The sequence below is a fragment of the Salmo salar genome, chromosome 01, assembly GCF_965601325.2.
Source record: "Salmo salar chromosome 01, fSalSal1, whole genome shotgun sequence".
Taxonomy (NCBI): Eukaryota; Metazoa; Chordata; class Actinopteri; order Salmoniformes; family Salmonidae; genus Salmo; species Salmo salar.
In genome coordinates, this window is record NC_138291.1 from 146,726,170 (window position 1) to 146,745,777 (window position 19,608).

At 41.2% G+C, this 19,608-nt stretch overlaps 2 protein-coding genes across 3 annotated transcripts in view; both read right to left on the reverse strand.

Annotated features, from left to right (window-relative positions):
- The window catches only part of unc13bb (unc-13 homolog Bb (C. elegans)), a 105,245-nt gene extending 103,555 nt beyond the window's left edge, over nt 1–1,690 (reverse strand). For both annotated transcript variants that reach the window (XM_082955324.1, XM_082955323.1), the window contains exon 1: nt 1,466–1,690. In XM_082955324.1, the coding sequence (XP_082811450.1) occupies nt 1,466–1,487 (22 nt within the window). In that variant the 5' untranslated portion in view covers nt 1,488–1,690. The remainder of the gene's footprint in view (nt 1–1,465) is intronic.
- A 1,704-nt stretch (nt 1,691–3,394) lies between these two features.
- stoml2 (stomatin (EPB72)-like 2) lies at nt 3,395–19,059 on the reverse strand. Its single transcript, NM_001141736.1, has 10 exons — nt 18,943–19,059; nt 12,810–12,971; nt 12,569–12,668; nt 12,407–12,465; nt 12,210–12,311; nt 11,989–12,123; nt 11,675–11,819; nt 4,845–4,924; nt 4,629–4,757; nt 3,395–4,499 (listed from the first exon to the last, which is right to left on the reverse strand). Exons 1-10 carry the CDS (start codon nt 18,982–18,984, stop codon nt 4,389–4,391), a joined length of 1,065 nt encoding a protein of 354 aa, NP_001135208.1. The 5' UTR covers nt 18,985–19,059; the 3' UTR covers nt 3,395–4,388.
- Between the last annotated feature and the right edge of the window lie 549 nt (nt 19,060–19,608).

A 19,608-nucleotide genomic window follows, 5' to 3' on the forward strand; every position in this document is an offset into this window, starting at 1 on the left:
ACTGGTCTATTACCTGGTCTGCTATGTAGACTAACATGAGATGTCGGGCATAAAATGTTGTTTAAACATTATTAGTGTTGATGGAGATAGGCCTGAAAGACTGGGATAAAAAGCAGTTTTATTTCCCTCAGTGCCAAAAAGAGAGATTTCCCGTACCAGCCGCAGATTCATGGGTATTGATCCTGAGCCACAGGTATTGACGACAGAGGGGGAGCTAATAAAACTAATCAGATACTAGTAATTATTTTTCAGTTTCATTAATAGATATATCTGAGTCATATTTTGCTTCATTTTAGTATTTTTCAGAACTGAAAAAGGAAACAGGGAAAAGCTTTTCTTACAGTATAAATAATTGACAAGTTCAGAGAACTCAGTCAAGCAAAATTGTATTTTTTGCCTCTATTCCTTGATGGTATTTTGTGCATAATTTCAATGACTAATTACATCATCAATTGAACAATGAGTCACTGCACAAGCATACATTGTGCCAGTATCAAGTACCCCCAGAAAAAGAATCAAACATGGGTAGCCAGCTTAACCCCGACAAAAATGCCAGTCAAGCATGAATAATGGCTGTATACTACACATGTATAAGAGCAGAAATGTGGTTTTGACTAAGTTGACACTTATTTGACTTCAGACAACCTCATTTGCAAAATGTTACCTGAACTGTAGTATACAGTCTTGTTAAGACACTTTAGATGTTAAGCAGAAACACTACCACACAAATTGGATTGTAGGCTACTCTTTGTGAAGTAAATGAGATGTTTAGAGGACATGGCAATGGTGATCTTAGACATCACACAAACTAAAGATAAAAGGCTGTCCAGTGTCTTGATCACACACACACACACCACACAAACGATAACACTATTGCAAAACCAGATTGTGTACCATAAGAGTACACAATCTAATTTAGGTGGCTTTGGTTTACTTGATATAATAGTCAACCAAATTCTAAATATACTTTTGATAGCCAATAACAACCATTACACAAGCAAAAAATGTTTAGCAAGTAAAACTGCTTTTTGCTAATGCTGTAATTTGGAAACTGACATGTCAAACTAACAAACGTTAACTCAGCTGACAAGAGCAGAAACGCTGGGAAACAGCTGGTGGTAGAGGTGACGGCTCCCATCTCAGAATTATGTAATAGATCATCTCCATGTCCAAATTAAATTGCCTAAATAAACTATTTTTATACAATATATTAACTTCGAGCGTTTATCTTTTACATCTGCATAAGGGAGACACATAAGGAAACAACTTTGTTTCAACAAGGAAAATAAAAAAATAATCACAGCCGCAAAAGTTCAATTAATCCAGTTTGGTCTATTTGGTTTTCAAACCGGTTACTGCTGGGATTCACAATCTAACGTTACTTCACTTGAAACCATTGTTTTGCTTTCGATTTATGAAGTCAAAAATCCATGAAAATGTATTAAAGAAAAAGGGAAAAACTCACCTCTTACACAAAGTAGAGACATGGCAAGAGCTTTTCTCTGACAATCCCTCTAGTTAAAGAAATGTACCAAACGTCTCAGAAAAAATGCGCTCAGCCCGGTAACATTGCAAACAATGTCTCCAATCACTTTTTTAAGTTGTCACAGAGTTACAGGTGGGCTTGAGATGCTGTAAAGGGCAACATAAAGGTTCGGCAGAGAGCAATAGCCCCCTGCCACGGGCACGCCATGATAAAATTCATTAGACTAACCTGAGGGCACTGAGATAAGAAGGCGGCGCCGAAATACTCTCTAATGACATCTAGTCCATCCATTGAGTGAGCATAATCTCTGAAAAGGGCGGACCGTACAGAAAGTTCTGACCAATCAATGAAGAGAGACTAAAAACCACAGAATGAGGGAACAGGTGGTGACGCAGACTTGTCGCTCCCAGTTAGTGGCCTGTTTTGTCGTTTTCACCTGTACAAAAAATATAGAATTAAAAAAGTGTAACTTTTTGGTCAAAATATAGGCCTATATCAAATTTGCACACAACATAAGGCTACATATTTATCTTCCCTTAAGGATTAAAAAAGTATGCTTGTGCTTTTTTCCAGATGTTCATTTTCTATAGAGACATAAATGGATAGAAATATCACAATGTATGTTCAGTAAAATGTGTCGGGCAAGCGTATGATACAAATGACAACAACCCATGCTGAAAGAATAAATAAATAACCACTAAGGATTGGAGTAATTTTCTTAATGATTAAAATGATTATCACAAAACTGCTTGGAAGCAATGGTGTCACAAGAGTAAATCCTACAATATCACAAACAATGTTGCCATCAACAATACATTTTGATAGCCCTTTATTGTCCATTCACATGGATATTCTAGACTATTGTATTTTCTGCTGACAGTGCTTCCTATTTAAAATAAACTACATTATGTACATATCTAGGTGGCCAATACCTTGTCATTGTTGAGTCTGAGTGATGTCATTATGCCTATATAACCATCAGGATAACCTAGAATTTGACCAATATAGCTGGTTCACAGTTGGTTTTGGTATTTTAACCTGCGTGTCATGAACACATTTGGTGGGGATAGTGAAAATCAACATACGCACGATGACACAGAGGTGGTTTGGTCAGCATGTAAAGCTTTGATTGGGTGGTTCATGGGATAATTGACGATATTGAACAATTCTCAATTATACAAAATTCCATCCTCTCCTCTGTGACCCGGAAACCGATAGGTGGTCAAAGTGTCAATTCGTTAGTAGGCGAACAGTATGCTCACCTCCTCGATTATCTACTTCGGCAGAGGATGCACAAGAGCATCCTCCCTAAAGCTAGCATGGACGCGTTTTAAAATCTGCTGATTCCCCTTTGAATCAGCTGTTTTCTCAGAGGAGAAAATTCTCTATTTATCCTTTGATCTATAAAATGTCTAGCAAAAGAAGCTTAATTTTTGGGGCACTTAACACATACTTTGGGATTCCTCCTGCCTGATGACGTGCTAGCGGCCTAGTCTCATTTCATACAAGGGCATTTGTTTCCACGTTTCCTCCCTTTGCCTTCGAGATTACCTTTGACATTTTTCGAAAGCAGGCGAAATGAGGATGGAGGACGACATAAGGAGTTGAGCCCCCAGTCACGGTGCAACAGAAATGGTTAAGGCTGTAAAGTAGCTTTGTAGACAAACTACCACTGAATAACTCAACAGCCCCCCCCTGAGGCTTTTCCTTTGTATAACATGCATACTGATGGAAATCATGTGATATCGAAGGTGAAAAATCCTCAGAAAATTGCATCTTAGGAGAAATCTCACTGAGATCGTTTTCAGAGAGCATGACTTCTGTATGTACATTTACTACAGTTAATATGGAGAAAAAAATCACATGAAATCACTGCTGTGTCCACTTCCAAATCATTCAAACCAATAATTTTCGCAACCAAGATTTATTGTGATGAGGTGTTACAATCGTCCCTAAAGTCAATCACAATTCCTTTAATAGTGAAAGTATAATAATGGATGACCATTATTGGTATATTGGCCATTTAAATCAATAAACTTGCTATGTTATGCAAAACCTTCCTCCAAAACATTCCACTTCAACAATTATATTTCCATCCAAGGTCATTTTCTTACAAGTACTTTTGGTGACTTAACTTGATGTAGTTTATAATTTACACAGGTATCATTCTTTTCATTAATTGGTCTTTTGACCAATCAGATCAGCTCTGAAAAAGATCTGATGTGATTGGTCTGATGTGATCTGATACCAATTAGTAGAAAAAAGATCAGAACGGTCTGCCCGTCTAAATGCAGCCAAATTGAAAGTATTCCAGGGGAGATTGCATCCTAACTATTCAAATACCTGACCTTTATTCCTTCCTCTGCTTGCTCTGACCCTGGGAGGATCTTAATGTCAGGTCACAAGCTCTCACATGAAGTAAAACATTCATGACACTATGAAATGAAAACATATGAAGGACAAATAGTTGGAAATATAAAATACAACAATACAGCACTTAAACAGAACGCTTTAAATCAGGTTACTAGTTTACCATAAGTTACTATCATACCCATCATCGCAGTCATTTGGTATTTGATGCAAGAGAAGAGTACCAAGATGACAGCTTGTGGATTTGTAATTGGAACATATGTATGTAATGTGTGCAATAACACTCAATCAAAATTAAACAATGTGTAAGTGACATGAATCCTCCCAAATGGGTTGATGTTTCCAGGCCTCTAAGCAAGTCTTTACGTTCTTATCCTGTTCCTGTTTCAATGTCCTTCAATCGGCAACAGATAGTGTGTCCTTTGGGCCAGACAGTGGTGGTGCTAACCAGGCAACAATGCCTTGGCGCCTCATGGTTGTCTGGCACTGCTTCCGGTTCGGTGACTGCTTTGAGTGGTCTTGACGTCATTCACTACGGGGCTGGTGGTACAAGCTCCTCACTCTTCTCCATGGCCCACTCTGGGGACACACTTTCTAACTTTTTTGAGCTCTGCTTAGCCAGGCTGCCATAAATAGTCATAGCCTGAGGGGAAGATATAGACTGTTACTGTTCTGAGAGAGGAGACAGAGAGACAGGGGTGTGTTGAAAGGGAGGGCCAGGGAAGATGGGCTGAGCAATCACACATAAATAGCTTAAGAAACAGAGACAGACCTGTGTGACCATGCCACTGATGTCACCAGAGTTGGAGGGCAGCAGGATGGTGTTGGACTCTTTGGCCAGGTTGGAGAAAGCGGAGACGTATTGCTCAGCCACACTGAGGGAGGCTGCAGCATTTCCATTCTGTTCGAAACACAATCACAGTTGGGTCAATGTGCCATCTAGATGTGCGCACACATATACACAATGAAGCCATCACAACTATTTTACCTGTTCAGCTAGAGCGTCTGACAACAGCCGGATAGCCTTAGCTTTGGCCTCTGCTTTGGCTAAGACAGCATTGGCCTCACCTAGGTGAAGATAACAAGAGTCTCATCAGAAACGGTCACAAAGGCTAGCGTCCTGTCCAGTGGGTGTACTTGTTCAGTGCATTCAGAAAGTATTCAGACCCCTTGACTTTTTCCAAATGTTATTACGTTACAGCCTTATTCTAAAATGTATTAAGTTGAGGTTGACCGATTAATTACGGCCGATTTCAAGTTTCAGCATTTTTGGACTCGGATTACATTGCACTCCACGAGGAGACTGCGTGGCAGGCTGACCACCTGTTACCCGAGTGCAGCAAGGAGCCAAGGTAAGTTGCTTGCTAGCATTAAACTTATCTTATAAAAAAAACGATCAATCAATCTTAACATAATCACTAGTTAACTACACATGGTTGATGATATTACTAGTTTAACTAGCTTATCCTGCGTTGCAAATAATCAATGCGGCGCCTGCTAATTTATCATCGAATCACAGCCTACTTCGCCAAACGGGTGATGATTTAACAAGCGCATTAGTGAAAAAAAGCACTGGCGTTGCACTAATGTAGCTAACCATAAACATCAATGCCTTTCTTAAAATCAATACACAAGTACACTGCTCCAAAAAATAAAGGGAAAACTAAAATAACACATCCTAGATCAGAATGAATGAAATAATCATACATAGTTGAATGTGCTGACAACAAAATCACACAAAAATAAATCAATGGAAAACCAATTTATCAACCCATGGAGGTCTGGATTTGGAGTCACACTCAAAATTAAAGTGGAAAACCACACTACAGGCTGATCCAACTTTGATGTAATGTCCTTAAAACAAGTCAAAATGAGACTCAGTAGTGTGTGTGGCCTCCACGTGCCTGTATGACCTCCCTACAACGCCTGGGCATGCTCCTGATGAGGTGGTGGATGGTCTCCTGAGGGATCTCCTCCCAGACCTGGACAAAAGCATCCGCCAACTCCTGGACAGTCTGTGGTGCAACGTGGCGTTGGTGGATGGAGCGAGACATGATGTCCCAGATGTGCTTAATTGGATTCAGGTCTGGGGAACGGGCGGGCCAGTCCATAGCATCAATGCCTTCCTCTTGCAGGAACTGCTGACACACTCCAGCCACATGAGGTCTAGCATTGTCTTGCATTAGGAGGAACCCAGGGCCAAGCGCACCAGCATATGGTCTCACAAGGGGTCTGAGGATCTCATCTCGGTACCTAATGGCAGTCAGGCTACCTCTGGCGAGCACATGGAGGGCTGTGCGGCCCCCCAAAGAAATGCCACCCCACACCATGACTGACCCACCACCAAACCGGTCATGCTGGAGGATGTTGCAGGCAGCAGAACGTTCTCCACGGCGTCTCCAGACTCTGTCACATGTGCTCAGTGTGAACCTGCTTTCATCTGTGAAGAGCACAGGGCGCCAGTGGCGAATTTGCCAATCTTGGTGTTCTCTGGCAAATGCCAAACGTCCTGCACGGTGTTGGGCTGTAAGCACAACCCCCACCTGTGGACGTCGGGTCCTCATACCACCCTCATGGAGTCTGTTTCTGACCGTTTGAGCAGACACATGCACATTTGTGGCCTGCTGGAGGTCATTTTGCAGGGCTCTGGCAGTGCTCCTCCTGCTCCTCCTTGCACAAAGGCGGAGGTAACGGTCCTGCTGCTGGGTTGTTGCCCTCCTACGGCCTCCTCCACGTCTCCTGATGTACTGGCCTGTCTCCTGGTAGCGCCTCCATGCTCTGGACACTACGCTGACAGACACAGCAAACCTTCTTGCCACAGCTCGCATTGATGTGCCATCCTGGATGAGCTGCACTACCTGAGCCACTTGTGTGGGTTGTAGACTCCGTCTCATGCTACCACTAGAGTGAAAGCACCGCCAGCATTCAAAACTGACCAAAACATCAGCCAGGAAGCATAGGAACTGAGAAGTGGTCTGTGGTCCCCACCTGCAGAACCACTCCTTTATTGGGGGTGTCTTGCTAATTGCCTATAATTTCCACCTGTTGTCTATTCCATTTGCACAACAGCATGTGAAATGTATTGTCAATCAGTGTTGCTTCCTAAGTGGACAGTTTGATTTCACAGAAGTGTGATTGACTTGGAGTTACATTGTGTTGTTTAAGTGTTCCCTTTATTTTTTTTAGCAGTATATATTTTTTCACCCTGCATATTTAGTTAACATTGCCTGCTAACATGAATTTCTTTCAACTAGGGAAATTGTGTCACTTCTCTTGCGTTCTGTGCAAGCAGAGAGAGTCAGGGTATATGCAGCAGTTTGGGCCGCCTGGCTCGTTGCGAACTGTGTGAAGAACATTTCTTCCTAACAAAGACCGTTATTAATTTGCCAGAATTTTACATAATTATGACATAACATTGAAGGTTGTGCAATGTAACAGCAATATGTAGACTTATGGATGCCACCCGTTCGATAAAATACAGAACGGTTCCGTATTTCACTGAAAGAATAAACATTTTGTTTTCAAAATTATAGTTTCCGGATTTGACCATATTAATGACCAAAAGGCACATATTTCTGTGTGGTTATTATATTATAATTAAGTCTGATTTGATATTTGATAGAGCAGTCTGACTGAGCGGTGGAAGACAGCAGCAGGTTCGTAAGCATTCATTCAAACAGCATTTTCCTGCGTTTGCCAGCAGCTCTTCGCAATGCTTGAAGCACAGCGCTGTTTATGACTTCAAGCCTATCAACTCCCGAGATTAGGATGGCAATACCATAGTGCCTATAAGAACATCCAATAGTCAAAGGTATATGAAATACAAATCGTAGAGAGAAATAGTCCTATAATAACTACAACCTAAAACTTATTAACTTGGAATATTGAAGACAAGTTAATAAGACGTTAAAAGGAAGTGGTTTCTGTTCTCATGTTCTGAGCAAGGAACTTAAACATTAGCTTTTTTACATGGCACAAATTGCACTTTTACTTTCTTCTCTAACACTGTTTTTGCATTATTTAAACCAAATTGATCATGTTTCATTATTTATTTGAGACTAAATTGATATTGATGTATTATATTATGTTAAAATAAGTGTTCATTCAGTATTGCTGTAATTGTCATTATTACAAATAAAATATATTTTTTTTTATGTAAAAAAATTAAAAAAAACACACCCCGAATTGGCCGATTAATCTGTATCGGCGCTGAAAAAAAATCATAATCGGTCGATTAAGTTGTTTTATTTCTCCTCAATCTATACACAATACCCCATAATGACAAAGCAAAAACAGGAATTTAGAAATTTGGGCAAATTTATTCAAAATAAAAAACTGAAATCTCACATTTACATAAGTATTCAGACCATTTACTCAGTACTTTATTGAAGCACCCTTTGCAGCGATTACAGCTTAGAGTCTTCTTGGGTATGACGCTACAAGCTTGGCACACCTGTATTTGGGGAGTTTCTCCCATTCTTCTCTGCAGATCCTCTCAAGCTCTGTCAGGTTGGATGGGGAGCGTCGATGCACAGCCATTTTCAGGTCTCTCCAGAGATGTTCGATTGGGTTAAAGTCTGGGCTCTGGCTGGGCCACTCAAGGACATTCAGAGACTTGTCCAGAAGCCACTCCTGTCCAGTGGTGTAAAGTACTTAAGTAAAAATACTTTAAGTACTACTTAAGTCGTTTTTTGGGGTATCTGTACTTTACTATTTATATTTGACAACTTTTACTTTACTACATTCCTGAATAAAATAATGTACTTTTGACCTGATACCCAAAAGTACTCATTACATTTTGAATGCTTAGCAGGACACAGAAAATGGTCCAATTCACACACTGAGTGTTGGAGTGTGCCCCTGGCTATTCATAAATGTTAAAAACACAAAAATGGTGCCGCCTGCTTTGCTTAATAGAAGGAATGTGAAATTATTTATAATTTTACTTTTGATACATAAGTATATTTAGAACCAAATACTTTTACTCAGGTAGTAGATTACTGGGTGACTTTTACTTGAGTAACTTTCTATTAAAAGGCATCTATACTTTTACTCAAGTAGGACAACTGGGTACTTCTTCCACCACTGCTCCTACGTTGTCTTGGCTGTGTGTTTAGGGACAAGTCCCTGAGTGCTCTGGAGCAGGTTTTCATAAAGGATCGCTCTGTACTTTGCTCTGTTCATCTTTCGCTAGATACTGACTAGTCTCCCAGTCCCTGCTACTGAAAAACATCCCCACAGCATGCTACCACCACCATGCTTCACCGTAGCGATGGTGCCAGGTTTCCTCCAGACGTTACGCTTGGCATTCAGGCCAAAGAGTTTGATCTTGGTTTCATCAGACCAGAGAATCTTGTTTCTCATGGTCAGAGTCCTTTGGGTGCCTTTTGGCAAACTCCAAGCGGGCTGTCATGTGCCTTTTACTGAGGAGTGGCTTCCGTCTAACCACTCTACCATAAAGGCCTGATTGGTGGAGTGCTGCAGAGATGGGAGAACTTTCCAGAAGGACAACCATCTCCACAGTGGAACTCTGGATCTCTGTTAGAGTGACCATTGGGTTCTTGGTCACCTCCCTGACCAAGGCCCTTCTCCCCCGATTACTCAGTTTGGCCAGGCGGCCAGCTCTAGGAAGAGTCTTCCATTTAAGAATGATGGAGGCCACTGTGTTCTTGGGGACATTCAATGCTGCAGAAATGTTTTGGTACCCTTCCTCAAATCTGAGCCAAAAAAACTATCCTGACTAGGAGCTCTATGGTCAATTCCTTCACCTCATGGCTTGGTTTTTGCTCTGACAAGCACTGTCAACTGAGGGACCTTATATAGACAGGTGTGTGCTTTTCCAAATCATGTCCAATCAATTGAATTTACCACAGGTGGACTCCAATATAGTTGTAGAAATATCTTAAGGAAGATCAATTGAAACAGGATGCACCGGAGCTCAATTTCGAGTCTCATAGCAAAGAGTCTGAATACTTATGTAAATAAGGTATGCTTATTTTTTTATAAATTAGCAAACATTTCTAAAAACATGTTTTCGGTTTGTCATTATGGGGTATTTTGTGTAGATTGATGAAGAAAAAAATATAATCTTAGCAAAAAAAAAAAAAAAGAACCTTTTTCAGGACCCTGTCTTTCAAAGATAATTCGTAAAAACAAAATAACTTCACAGATCTTCATTGTAAAGGGTTTAAACACTGCTGACCATACTTGTTCAATAAAACAAACAATTAACAAACCTGCACCTGTGGAACGGTCGTTAAGACACTAACAGCTTACAGATGGTAGGTCATTAAGGTCACAGTAATGAAAACTTTGGACACTGAAGAGGCCTTTCTACTGACTCTGAAAAACACCATAAGAAAGATGCCCAGGGTCCCTGCTCATCTGCGTGAACGTGCCTTAGGCATGCTGCAAGGAGGCATGAGGACTGCAGATGTGGCCAGGGCAATAAATTGCAATGTCCGTACTGTGAGACGCCTAAGACAGCACTACAGGGAGACAGGACGGACAGCTGATCGTCCTCGCAGTGGCAGACCATGTGTAACAACACCTGCACAGGATCGGTACATCCGAACATCACACCTGCGGGACAGGTACAGGATGGCAACAACAACTGCCTGAGTTACACCAGGAACGCACAATCCCTTCATCAGTGCTCAGACTGTCCGCAATGGGCTGAGAGAGGCTGGACTGAGGGCTTGTAGGCCTGTTGTAAGGCAGGTCCTCACCAGATATCAACAGCAACAACGTCGCCTTTGGGCACAAACCCACCATCGCTGGACCCGACAGGACTGGCAAAAAGTGCTCTTCACTGACGAGTCGCAGTTTTGTCTCACCAGGGCTGATGGTCTAAATCGCGTTTATCGTCGAAGGAATGAGCATTACACCGAGGCCTGTACTCTGGAGCGGGATCGATTTGGAGGTGGAGGGTCTGTCATGGTCTGGGGCAGTGTGTCACAGCATCATCGGACTGAGCTTGTTGTCATTGCAGGCAAATTCAACGCTATGCGTTACGGCAAAGACATCCTCCTCCCTCATTCGGTCCCCTTCCTACAGGCTCATCCTGACATGACCCTCCAGCATGACAATGCCACCAGCCATACTGCTCGTTCTGTGCGTGATTTCCTGCAAGACAGGAATGTCAGTGTTCTGCCATGGCCACTGAGTACGTCTGGGACCTGTTGGATCGGAGGGTGAGGGCTAGGGCCATTCCCCCTAGAAATGTCTGGGAACTTGCAGGTGCCTTGGTGGAAGAGTGGGGGTAACATCTCACAGCAAGAACTGGCAAATCTGGTGCAGTCCATGAGGAGGAGATGCACTACAGTACTTAATGCAGCTGGTGGCCACACCAGACACTGACTTACTTTTGATTTTGACCCCCCCCTTTGTTCAGAGACACATTATTCCATTTCTGTTAGTCACGTCTGTGGAACTTGTTCAGTTTATGTCTCAGTTGTTTAATCTTATGTTCATACAAATATTTACACGTTAAGTTTGCTGAAAATAAAACGCAGTTGACAGTGAGAGGACGTTTCTTTTTTGCTGAGTTTATTTAATCAATTTTAGAATAAGGCTGAAATGTGGAAAAAGGGGACTGAATACTTTCTGAAAGCTCAGTACATCAAGCTGCCTCGCACAACAGAAACATTTACGTAATTTAGCAGACCCTTATCTAGATCGACTTACATTCAACTAAGGCAGATAAAGCAAACTTAGTCTACATTACTTAGTTTACATCAAAAACAACGGTCCAACTTTCACACCATCATTAGTAGTTAACAAAGGCCTTAAGTCATCTAGATATGTGTATTAACCTACCAGCTGCTTTGTTGATCTGTTCTGTTTTCTGTCCTTCCGAGGCCAGGATCTGAGCTTGCTTGCGACCCTCAGCAACGTTAATGGCTGCTTCCTTGTGACCTTCAGACTCCAGCACAGTGGCTCTCTTCTTACGCTCTGCCTCCACCTACACAACGGAAGGCAGTCAGAAAGAGTGTAAACATACAAAACTGATAGGCTAAGTCTTAATAATGTGCAATGTATCACTAATCTATAGATAAGATCATGTTCAGAAATAGTTTGGAGGTTCAAGACCTGTCTCTCAGTTTGTTGGCAGCAGGGCCAGCCCCTCTCACCTGCATCTGCATGGACTCTTTGACACGTGGTGGAACATGTATATCCTTGATTTCATAACGAAGGCAACGGATTCCCCAATCATCTGATGCCTGGTTGATGGAGTGCACTATGTTGGTATTAAGGGTCTCTCTTTCCTGGAGAAATAGAGAAATATAAAACAAGGAAATTAGGTTAAAAAAAAATATCAAACAAAATTTGTAAAAAAGAACCCGAGACTCACCCTGAATACTTTGTCCAGGGTCAGTTTCCCCAGCTCTGACCGCATGGTGGTCTGGGCAAGTTGGGTGACAGCATACTCTGGGTCCTCAACTCCATAGCTGGCCTGGAAGGAAGTACATCTTGTTATCAATATCTACAAACAAAGCAAAAACTTCCATGAACAACAACCTCAAGAAATCATGGACTTTACAAACTTACCTTAAAAGGATCCAATATCCTAAGATAGAGGACTCCATCTATCTGTAGTGTCACATTATCTGTGGATGTAATCAGATATCAGTTCATTCCGAGACAAGGACCGACTGAGAATAATGAGGACTGGCTTACAGTGAAGACAATAGTGACACAGTTGCCACTCACCTAAAGAGACCGCAGACTGCTCTGGGACATCAATAACTATCTCTTTAAGACTTTGCACATAACGAATTTTGTCCAGTATTGGTATTAGGAAATTCAAGCCCTACAGAATATCCAGAAAAGTGAAAGACAAATGAGTAAATTGATCATTTTTATGCATTCGGGATATAAAACTGTGACATAGTGTGAAAGTGTAATTAAGGGTGCAGATCACTGGCTAATTGGAAAACAATGGTTAAATTACCGGCTCCAAGATGCGATGGAAGCGGCCCATCCTTTCCACAACCCAGGATTCTTGTTGTGGCACAAACAGAACCACAGTGTTCATGGGCAGACTGGACGCCCATCGCTGCTGGGCTTGTGTCGCCCACAACGCTGGGACTGTGGGCACTGTTCTCTGGGAATGCTTGAGGGAAACAAAATCACCATCAATGTACATTACACATTGTTGCATCAGAAGGTTACTCCATTAGAGTTGCAACTTCAGAATCACCTTTATTCACCAGGTACATTTACACACTTAGAATTGTACTTGGTGATATGGTGCTGCTAGTGATAGACAACATTTAGAGACAACATTAAGAGACAGAATACCGACCTTAGAATTTAGTGTTTACATACATTATATACAAATAGGTAGAGAGAACATAGAGCTATAAGAGAATGAGTAGTGGCTTTACAGATATACAGTGGATGTACAAACGTACTGTCAATATCAATATTTCTAAAAGTAGAGTGATGAACAGAAACCAAGAAACATCTTGGCTCCCGGGGGAAAAAACCCTGTGCTATGCTGGAGCACGAGTACAGGACATTACAAGGCAGCTTCTGACTGTTCTAAGACAGATGCCGAGAGCTGACGCTGTCGTAATCCATTTGGGGTCAAATGACGAGGGCTAGCTCGGAACTTCTGAAAATTGATTTTAAAATAACTGATTCTAGCACTGAAAGATCCCAAAAAGCAGCCAATTATTTCAGGTCCGGTACCATCGTCGTGCCGCGGTTGTGAAAGATTCAACAGGCTACTGGCATTACACACCTGGCTAAAAGATTATGTAGTTCTGTTGGAATCACTTTCATAGATAACTTCGACACCTTCTGGAAATAGAAGATGCTCTACAGGAATGACGGATTCCGTCCAAATCATCTTGGCTCCTGGACTCTCTCCACGCATTTCAAGGCTGCGTTGAGAATGACTTAATGTCCCAAGACCAGCTCAGTTGATCCCTACCATTGTGTTGCTAAATTGTCATAATGCTGCAGCAAATATACATTAGCCCAGGGGCGTTGGCAAACAACGTAAGTAACTTAATTTGTCCTTCTAAATGCCCTGAATGTCTCTGTTGATCCTACAGCTATTGTATGCAGTAATCATGTGCCTATGAACCAGAGTTACACTGTTAGCACTGTGGCGGTGTGCCCTAGTAGGAAGTCCACCATGTGCAGCTCACCCTGCACTATCAGCTCAAACATAAACACGAGCATGTCTACTTCTGATAAGCTTCCCAGTAAAGCAATAAAAACAATCAAGCATCCCAGAAAAGTGCTAAAAATGTCCCACATTAACATATGTAGCCTAAGAAACAAGGTTCATAAAATCAATAACTTGCTAGTTATAGATTACATTCATATTCTGACTATCTCTGAAACTCACTTAGATAATACCTTCGATGATACAGTGGTAGCAATACATGGTTATGACATCTACAGAAAATACAGAAATGCCATGGTGGCGGTGTTGCGGTCTATATTCCGAACCACACTCCTGTAAAGCTAAGAGAGCATCTCATGTTAAATACTGTTGAAATAATATGGCTACCAGTTCATCTGTCTCACCTAAAGCCCATTCTTGTGGGAAGCTGCTTCTTTATGCTAAGGATGTGCGTACGGCCACAAACTTTTTTAAAGCTGCTGTAGAACACCAAGTACTAACAGTCAGTATATGGATAATGTGTGAAATTCTTGATAATGTATGTGATATACCTCTCTATTTTCTGGGTGATTTCAATGGATTTCAAACTGCACAGTCAAGAAAAAGCTTCAAACTGTAACTAGTGCCTGCAACCTGGTTCAGGTTATCAGTCAACTGACAAGGGTAGTTATAAACAGAACAGGAATGAAATCAACATGTATTGATCACATCTTTACTAGTGCTGCAGAAATAAGCTTGAAAGCAGTATCCAAATCCATCGGATGCAGTAATCACAATATAGAAGCCATATCTTGGGAAACCAAAGTATGAGGTCATACATTACGTTTTGTAGTGATTCCTATGTTTATGATGTAAAGAACGTTCGCTGGTACGTGGTGTGTAATAAGGAGCAACCAGACACTGCACTTGAAACATTTATAAAATTGATTATTCCAGTTAATAATAAGCATGCACTGATTAAGAAAATGACTAAAAACTATTAAACCCCCTTGGATTGATGAAGAATTTAAACATTGTATGGTTGAGAAGGATGAGGCAAAAGGAATGGCAAATAAGTCTGGCTGAACAACCAATTGGCAAACATACTTCAAATAGTGAAATCAGGTGACTAAACTGAATTTAAAAAAAATAAACTATACTATGAAACAAAGATAAATGATAAAGAATGAAAGTAAAAAGCTTTGGAGCATCTTAAATTAAATTTTGGGCAAAAGGGTAAACTCAGCTCCATCATTCATTGAATCACATTGCTCATTCGTCCCAAAACCCACTTATATTGCCAACTAGTTTAATGATTTTTTCATTGGCAAGATTAGCAAACTTGGGCATGACATGCCAGCAACAAACACTGACACTACACATACAAGTATAACTGACCAAACTTTGAAAAACAAGTATTGTCATTTTGAATTATGTGTGTGGAATAGGTGAAACAATTATTGTTGTCTATCAACAATGAAAAACCACCGGGGTCTGACAACTTGTATAGAAAATTACTGAGGATAATAGCAGACGATATTTCCACATCTTCAATCAAAGCCTACTAGAAATGTGTGTGCCCTCAGTTCTGGAGGGAAGCAAAAGTAGTTCTGCTACCTAAGAATTGTAAAGCCCTCTTTACTGGCTCAAATAGTCGACCAATCAGCATGTTACCAACCCTTAGTAAACTTCAGTGCGGCTTTTGACATTATCGATCATAGTCTACTGCTGGAAAAACTTGTGTTATGGCTTTACACTCCCTGCTATATTGTGGATAAAGAGTTACCTGTCTAACAGGACACAGAGGGCGTTCTTTAATGGAAGCCTCTCCAACATAATGCAGGTAGAATCAGGAATTCCCCAGGGAAGCTGTCTAAGCCCCTTACCTTTTTCAATCTTTACTAATGACATATCATTGAGTAAAGCCAGTGTTTTGTGTGCACGGATGACTCAAAACTATACACGTCAGCTACTACAGCGTCTGAAATTACTGCAACACTTAAAGAGTTGAGGTTAGTTTCAGAACAGGTGGCAAGGAATAAGTTCGTCCTAAATATTTCCAAAACTAAAAGCATTGTATTTGGGACAAATCATTCACTAAACCCTAAACTAAATATTGTAATAAATAATGTGTAAATTGAGCAAGTTAAGGTGACTAAATTGCTTGGAATAACCCTGGATTGTAACTGTAATAGTAAAAAAAAAAAAAATATATATATATATATATATGATACAACAGTAGCTAAAATTGGGAGAAGTCTGTCCATAATAAAGTGCTGCCCTGCCTTCTTAACACTATCAACAAGGCAGGTCCTACAGGCCCTAGTTTTGTTGCACCTGGACTACTGTTCAGTCGTGTGGTTAGGTGCCACAAAGAGGGACTTAGGAAAATGACAGTTGGCTCAGAACAGGGCAGCACAGCTGGCCCTTAAATTTACATGAGAGCTAACATTAATATGCATGTCAATCGCTCATGGCTCAAAATTGACTTCATCACTACTTGTTGTTGTAAGAAGTGTTGACAAGCTGAATGCACTGAGCTGTCTGTTTAAACTAATAGCACACAGCTCAGACACCCATGCATACCCCACAAGATGTCTCTTCACAATCCAAGTCCAGAACAGGCTATGGGAGGCACACGATAGTTTAGGCTTACATTAAGCCTATATGAATCCTAAATTTTTAAGCACATCTCATGAGTAGCAAGCTCTTTTCCTTTCTTTATGTGCCATTACATTTGCCAAAACCTACTGTCAAGTTACCAGGTTGCTAGCTACCTAGGTAAGATGACTGAACAATATTGTATATTATCAAACCAATAATTCGCAACCCAGGATTAGTTTAAGGTGTCCCTCGACATGGTTTGTGAAATTATATAAAATGAGTGTGAATCCCGATAGAAAGAAAAAAGGCTTCTCTGGTAATATGGCAAATTTTTAGGCTAGAGACAAGCCATTTTCTTTGCTGTAAAGCTGCAAGCATGCCTGTCGCGGAGCGGTGCTTTTTCCATCTCCAACACTCAGAGGCTGCATGACAGTGAGCTTGCAAAGGCTACTCAGACTGGTCTGTGCTCTTGGTTATAACATGTGATGAAATGATACAAAAGAGCAATGTTCATACATTGTAACAGAAGACTCATCAGGGTCTGCATCCCGGCTAAATTATATATTTTTTCAAACTGACTGAGGAAAGCGAGCAAAGAGTGGACGGAGAGAAGCAGGTGAGTGAGGGCTGATAGGGGATGCGGTTGGCGATTACAGATGCCACAAGTGATATGCACATGAAAGTGGATATTATTGGATCTGCACATACAAGAGACTAGCTGCTGTAGCTTAAATTCAACTGAATTTATAAACAAAACTGACTTTATAAAGATTTTATAACAGACACAAGCAGGTTCTTCAGATGGGTAGGGCTGAAAAAGTCAGTAGTATCTATCATATGAAATGGTATTCTAATATGTTGGTTCATAAACGTTTTGGTACCATGATATTACCGTGGTACCGGTACACCGTGCAACACTAAATATAATAGCAACAAAGAGCGCAGATTTAGGTTTATAAACTCTGTGAAAGCACCATTCGGCTAAGGTGACAAATAAAATGTGATTGTACTGTTGAGGGCATTTTCAACTGGCCAACGACACACTACATGACCAAAAGTGTGGACACCTGCTCGTCGTACATCTCATTCCAAAATCATGGACATTAATATGGAGTTGGTCCCCCCTTTGCTGCTCTAACAGCATCCACTCTTCTGGGAAGGCTTTCCACTAGATGTTGGAACATTGCTGCAGGGACTTGCTTCCATTCAGCCACAAGAGCATTAGTGAGGGCGGGCACTGATGTTGGGCGATTAGGCCTGGCTCAAATCGGCTTTCCAATTCATCCCAAAGGTGTTCCGATGGGGTTGAAGTCAGGGCTCCGTGCAGGCCAGTCAAGTTCTTCCACATCAATCGACAAACCTCGCTTTGTGCACAGGGGCATTGTCAGGCTGAAACAGGAATGGCCCTCCCCAAACTGTTGCCACAAAGTTGGAAGAACAGAATCGTGTAGAATGTCAATGTATGCTTTAGCTTTAAGATTTCCCTTCACTGAAACTAGAGGCCTCGCCCGAACCATGAAAAACAGCCTCAGACCATTATTCCTCCTTCACCAAACTTTACAGTTGGCACTGTACATTGGTGCAGGTAGCGTTCTCCTGGCATCCGCTAAATCCGCTAAACCTGGAGGAAGACTGCATGTATGGAGATCCCATCGTCCCAGCCAACCAGTTTATTATTTCAGATGGTGAAGCGTGATTCATCACTCCAGAGAACACGTTTCCACTGTTCCAGAGTCCAATATCGGCGAGCTTTACACCACTCCAGCCGTCGCTTGGCATTGCACATGGTGATCTTTGACTTGTGTGCGGCTGTTCGGCCATGGAAACCCATTTCATGAAGCTCTCGACAAACAGTTATTGTGCTGACATTGCTTCCAGAGGCAGTTTGGAACTAGGTGGCGAGTGTTCAAAACCGAGGACAGACTTGGTGGTCCCATTCAGTGAGTTTGTGTGGTCTACCACTTTGCGTTTCACCTTCACAATAACAGCACTTAAAAGTTGACCAGGGCAGTTTTAGCAGCGCAGATATTTGACGAACTGACTTGTTGCCATGTTGAAAGTCACTTAGCTCTTCCGTAAGGCCATTCTACTGCCAATGTTTGTCTATGGAGATTGTATGGCTGTGTGCTAGATTTTAAACACCTGTCAGCAACGGTGTGGCTGAAATAACCGAATCCATTAATTTGAAGGGATGTCCACATACTTTTGTATATATTGTGTAACTAGTTATCTAGGTAGCTGACTAACATCTCAGTGAACACATGATAGCAAGGCAAGCTAGCTGGCGTACAGTAGCAAGCTAACTCAGTAGACTAACAGTAATTACCTAAAGTTAGCTAGTTTGAATTAGCATGTCTCTTACCATTAAAAGGGCACCGCCAGTCCGGCACAATGTTCGGAACATTTTCTTAACTTAATTGTTGGCTGATATGTAGCTATGTGGTTTAGGTGAAATGAATGAATATTTGTTCATGTGTGACCCTCGGCCGATTCAGGAAACGAAGTTACAACATCGAATTGGTGCACTGGTTAAACACGTCCCCCTGTTGATAGGGGAAATGGAACTTTGGCGATTATCTTTCCAGATGATGCGTTGTTTCATGAAAAAAATATACGTTTACATTATTGTAAATATAATAAAAAATACATTGTGAATGTTTAATATTTCTAACACTTTCAGATGTTTTTAATCATTGTTATGTAGGCCTTGACAATAACCCGAGTCCGAATTTCCAGCACTTTCCATATGTTGCAGTGCGAATGTCAGCATAGACCAGGGAAGACACTGTCTCTACTACTGAGTTTTGATGCAGGAGGACATGACAAAAAGGAATGTATAGTATTGGTGGAAATGTTGTGTGTGTAACAGTGGTGTAAAGTACTTAAGTAAAAATACTGTAAAGTACTAAAGTATTTTGGGGTATCTGTACTTTACTTTTCAATTTATATTTTTGACAACTTTTACTTCACTACATTCCTAAAGAAATGAATGTACTTTTTACAACATACATTTTTCCTGACACCCAAA

Excerpts from the sequence above, each read along its gene's own strand:
- stoml2 (NM_001141736.1), bottom strand. The coding sequence starts at position 18,984 with ATGTTCCGAACATTGTGCCGGACTGGCGGTGCCCTTTTAATG. Across the intron at positions 12,124-12,209 it reads CCCTGGACAAAGTATTCAGG|GAAAGAGAGACCCTTAATAC; the intron begins GTGAGTCTCGGG and ends CTATTTCTCCAG. Across the intron at positions 4,925-11,674 it reads ACAGATCAACAAAGCAGCTG|GTGAGGCCAATGCTGTCTTA; the intron begins GTAGGTTAATAC and ends ATCTTCACCTAG.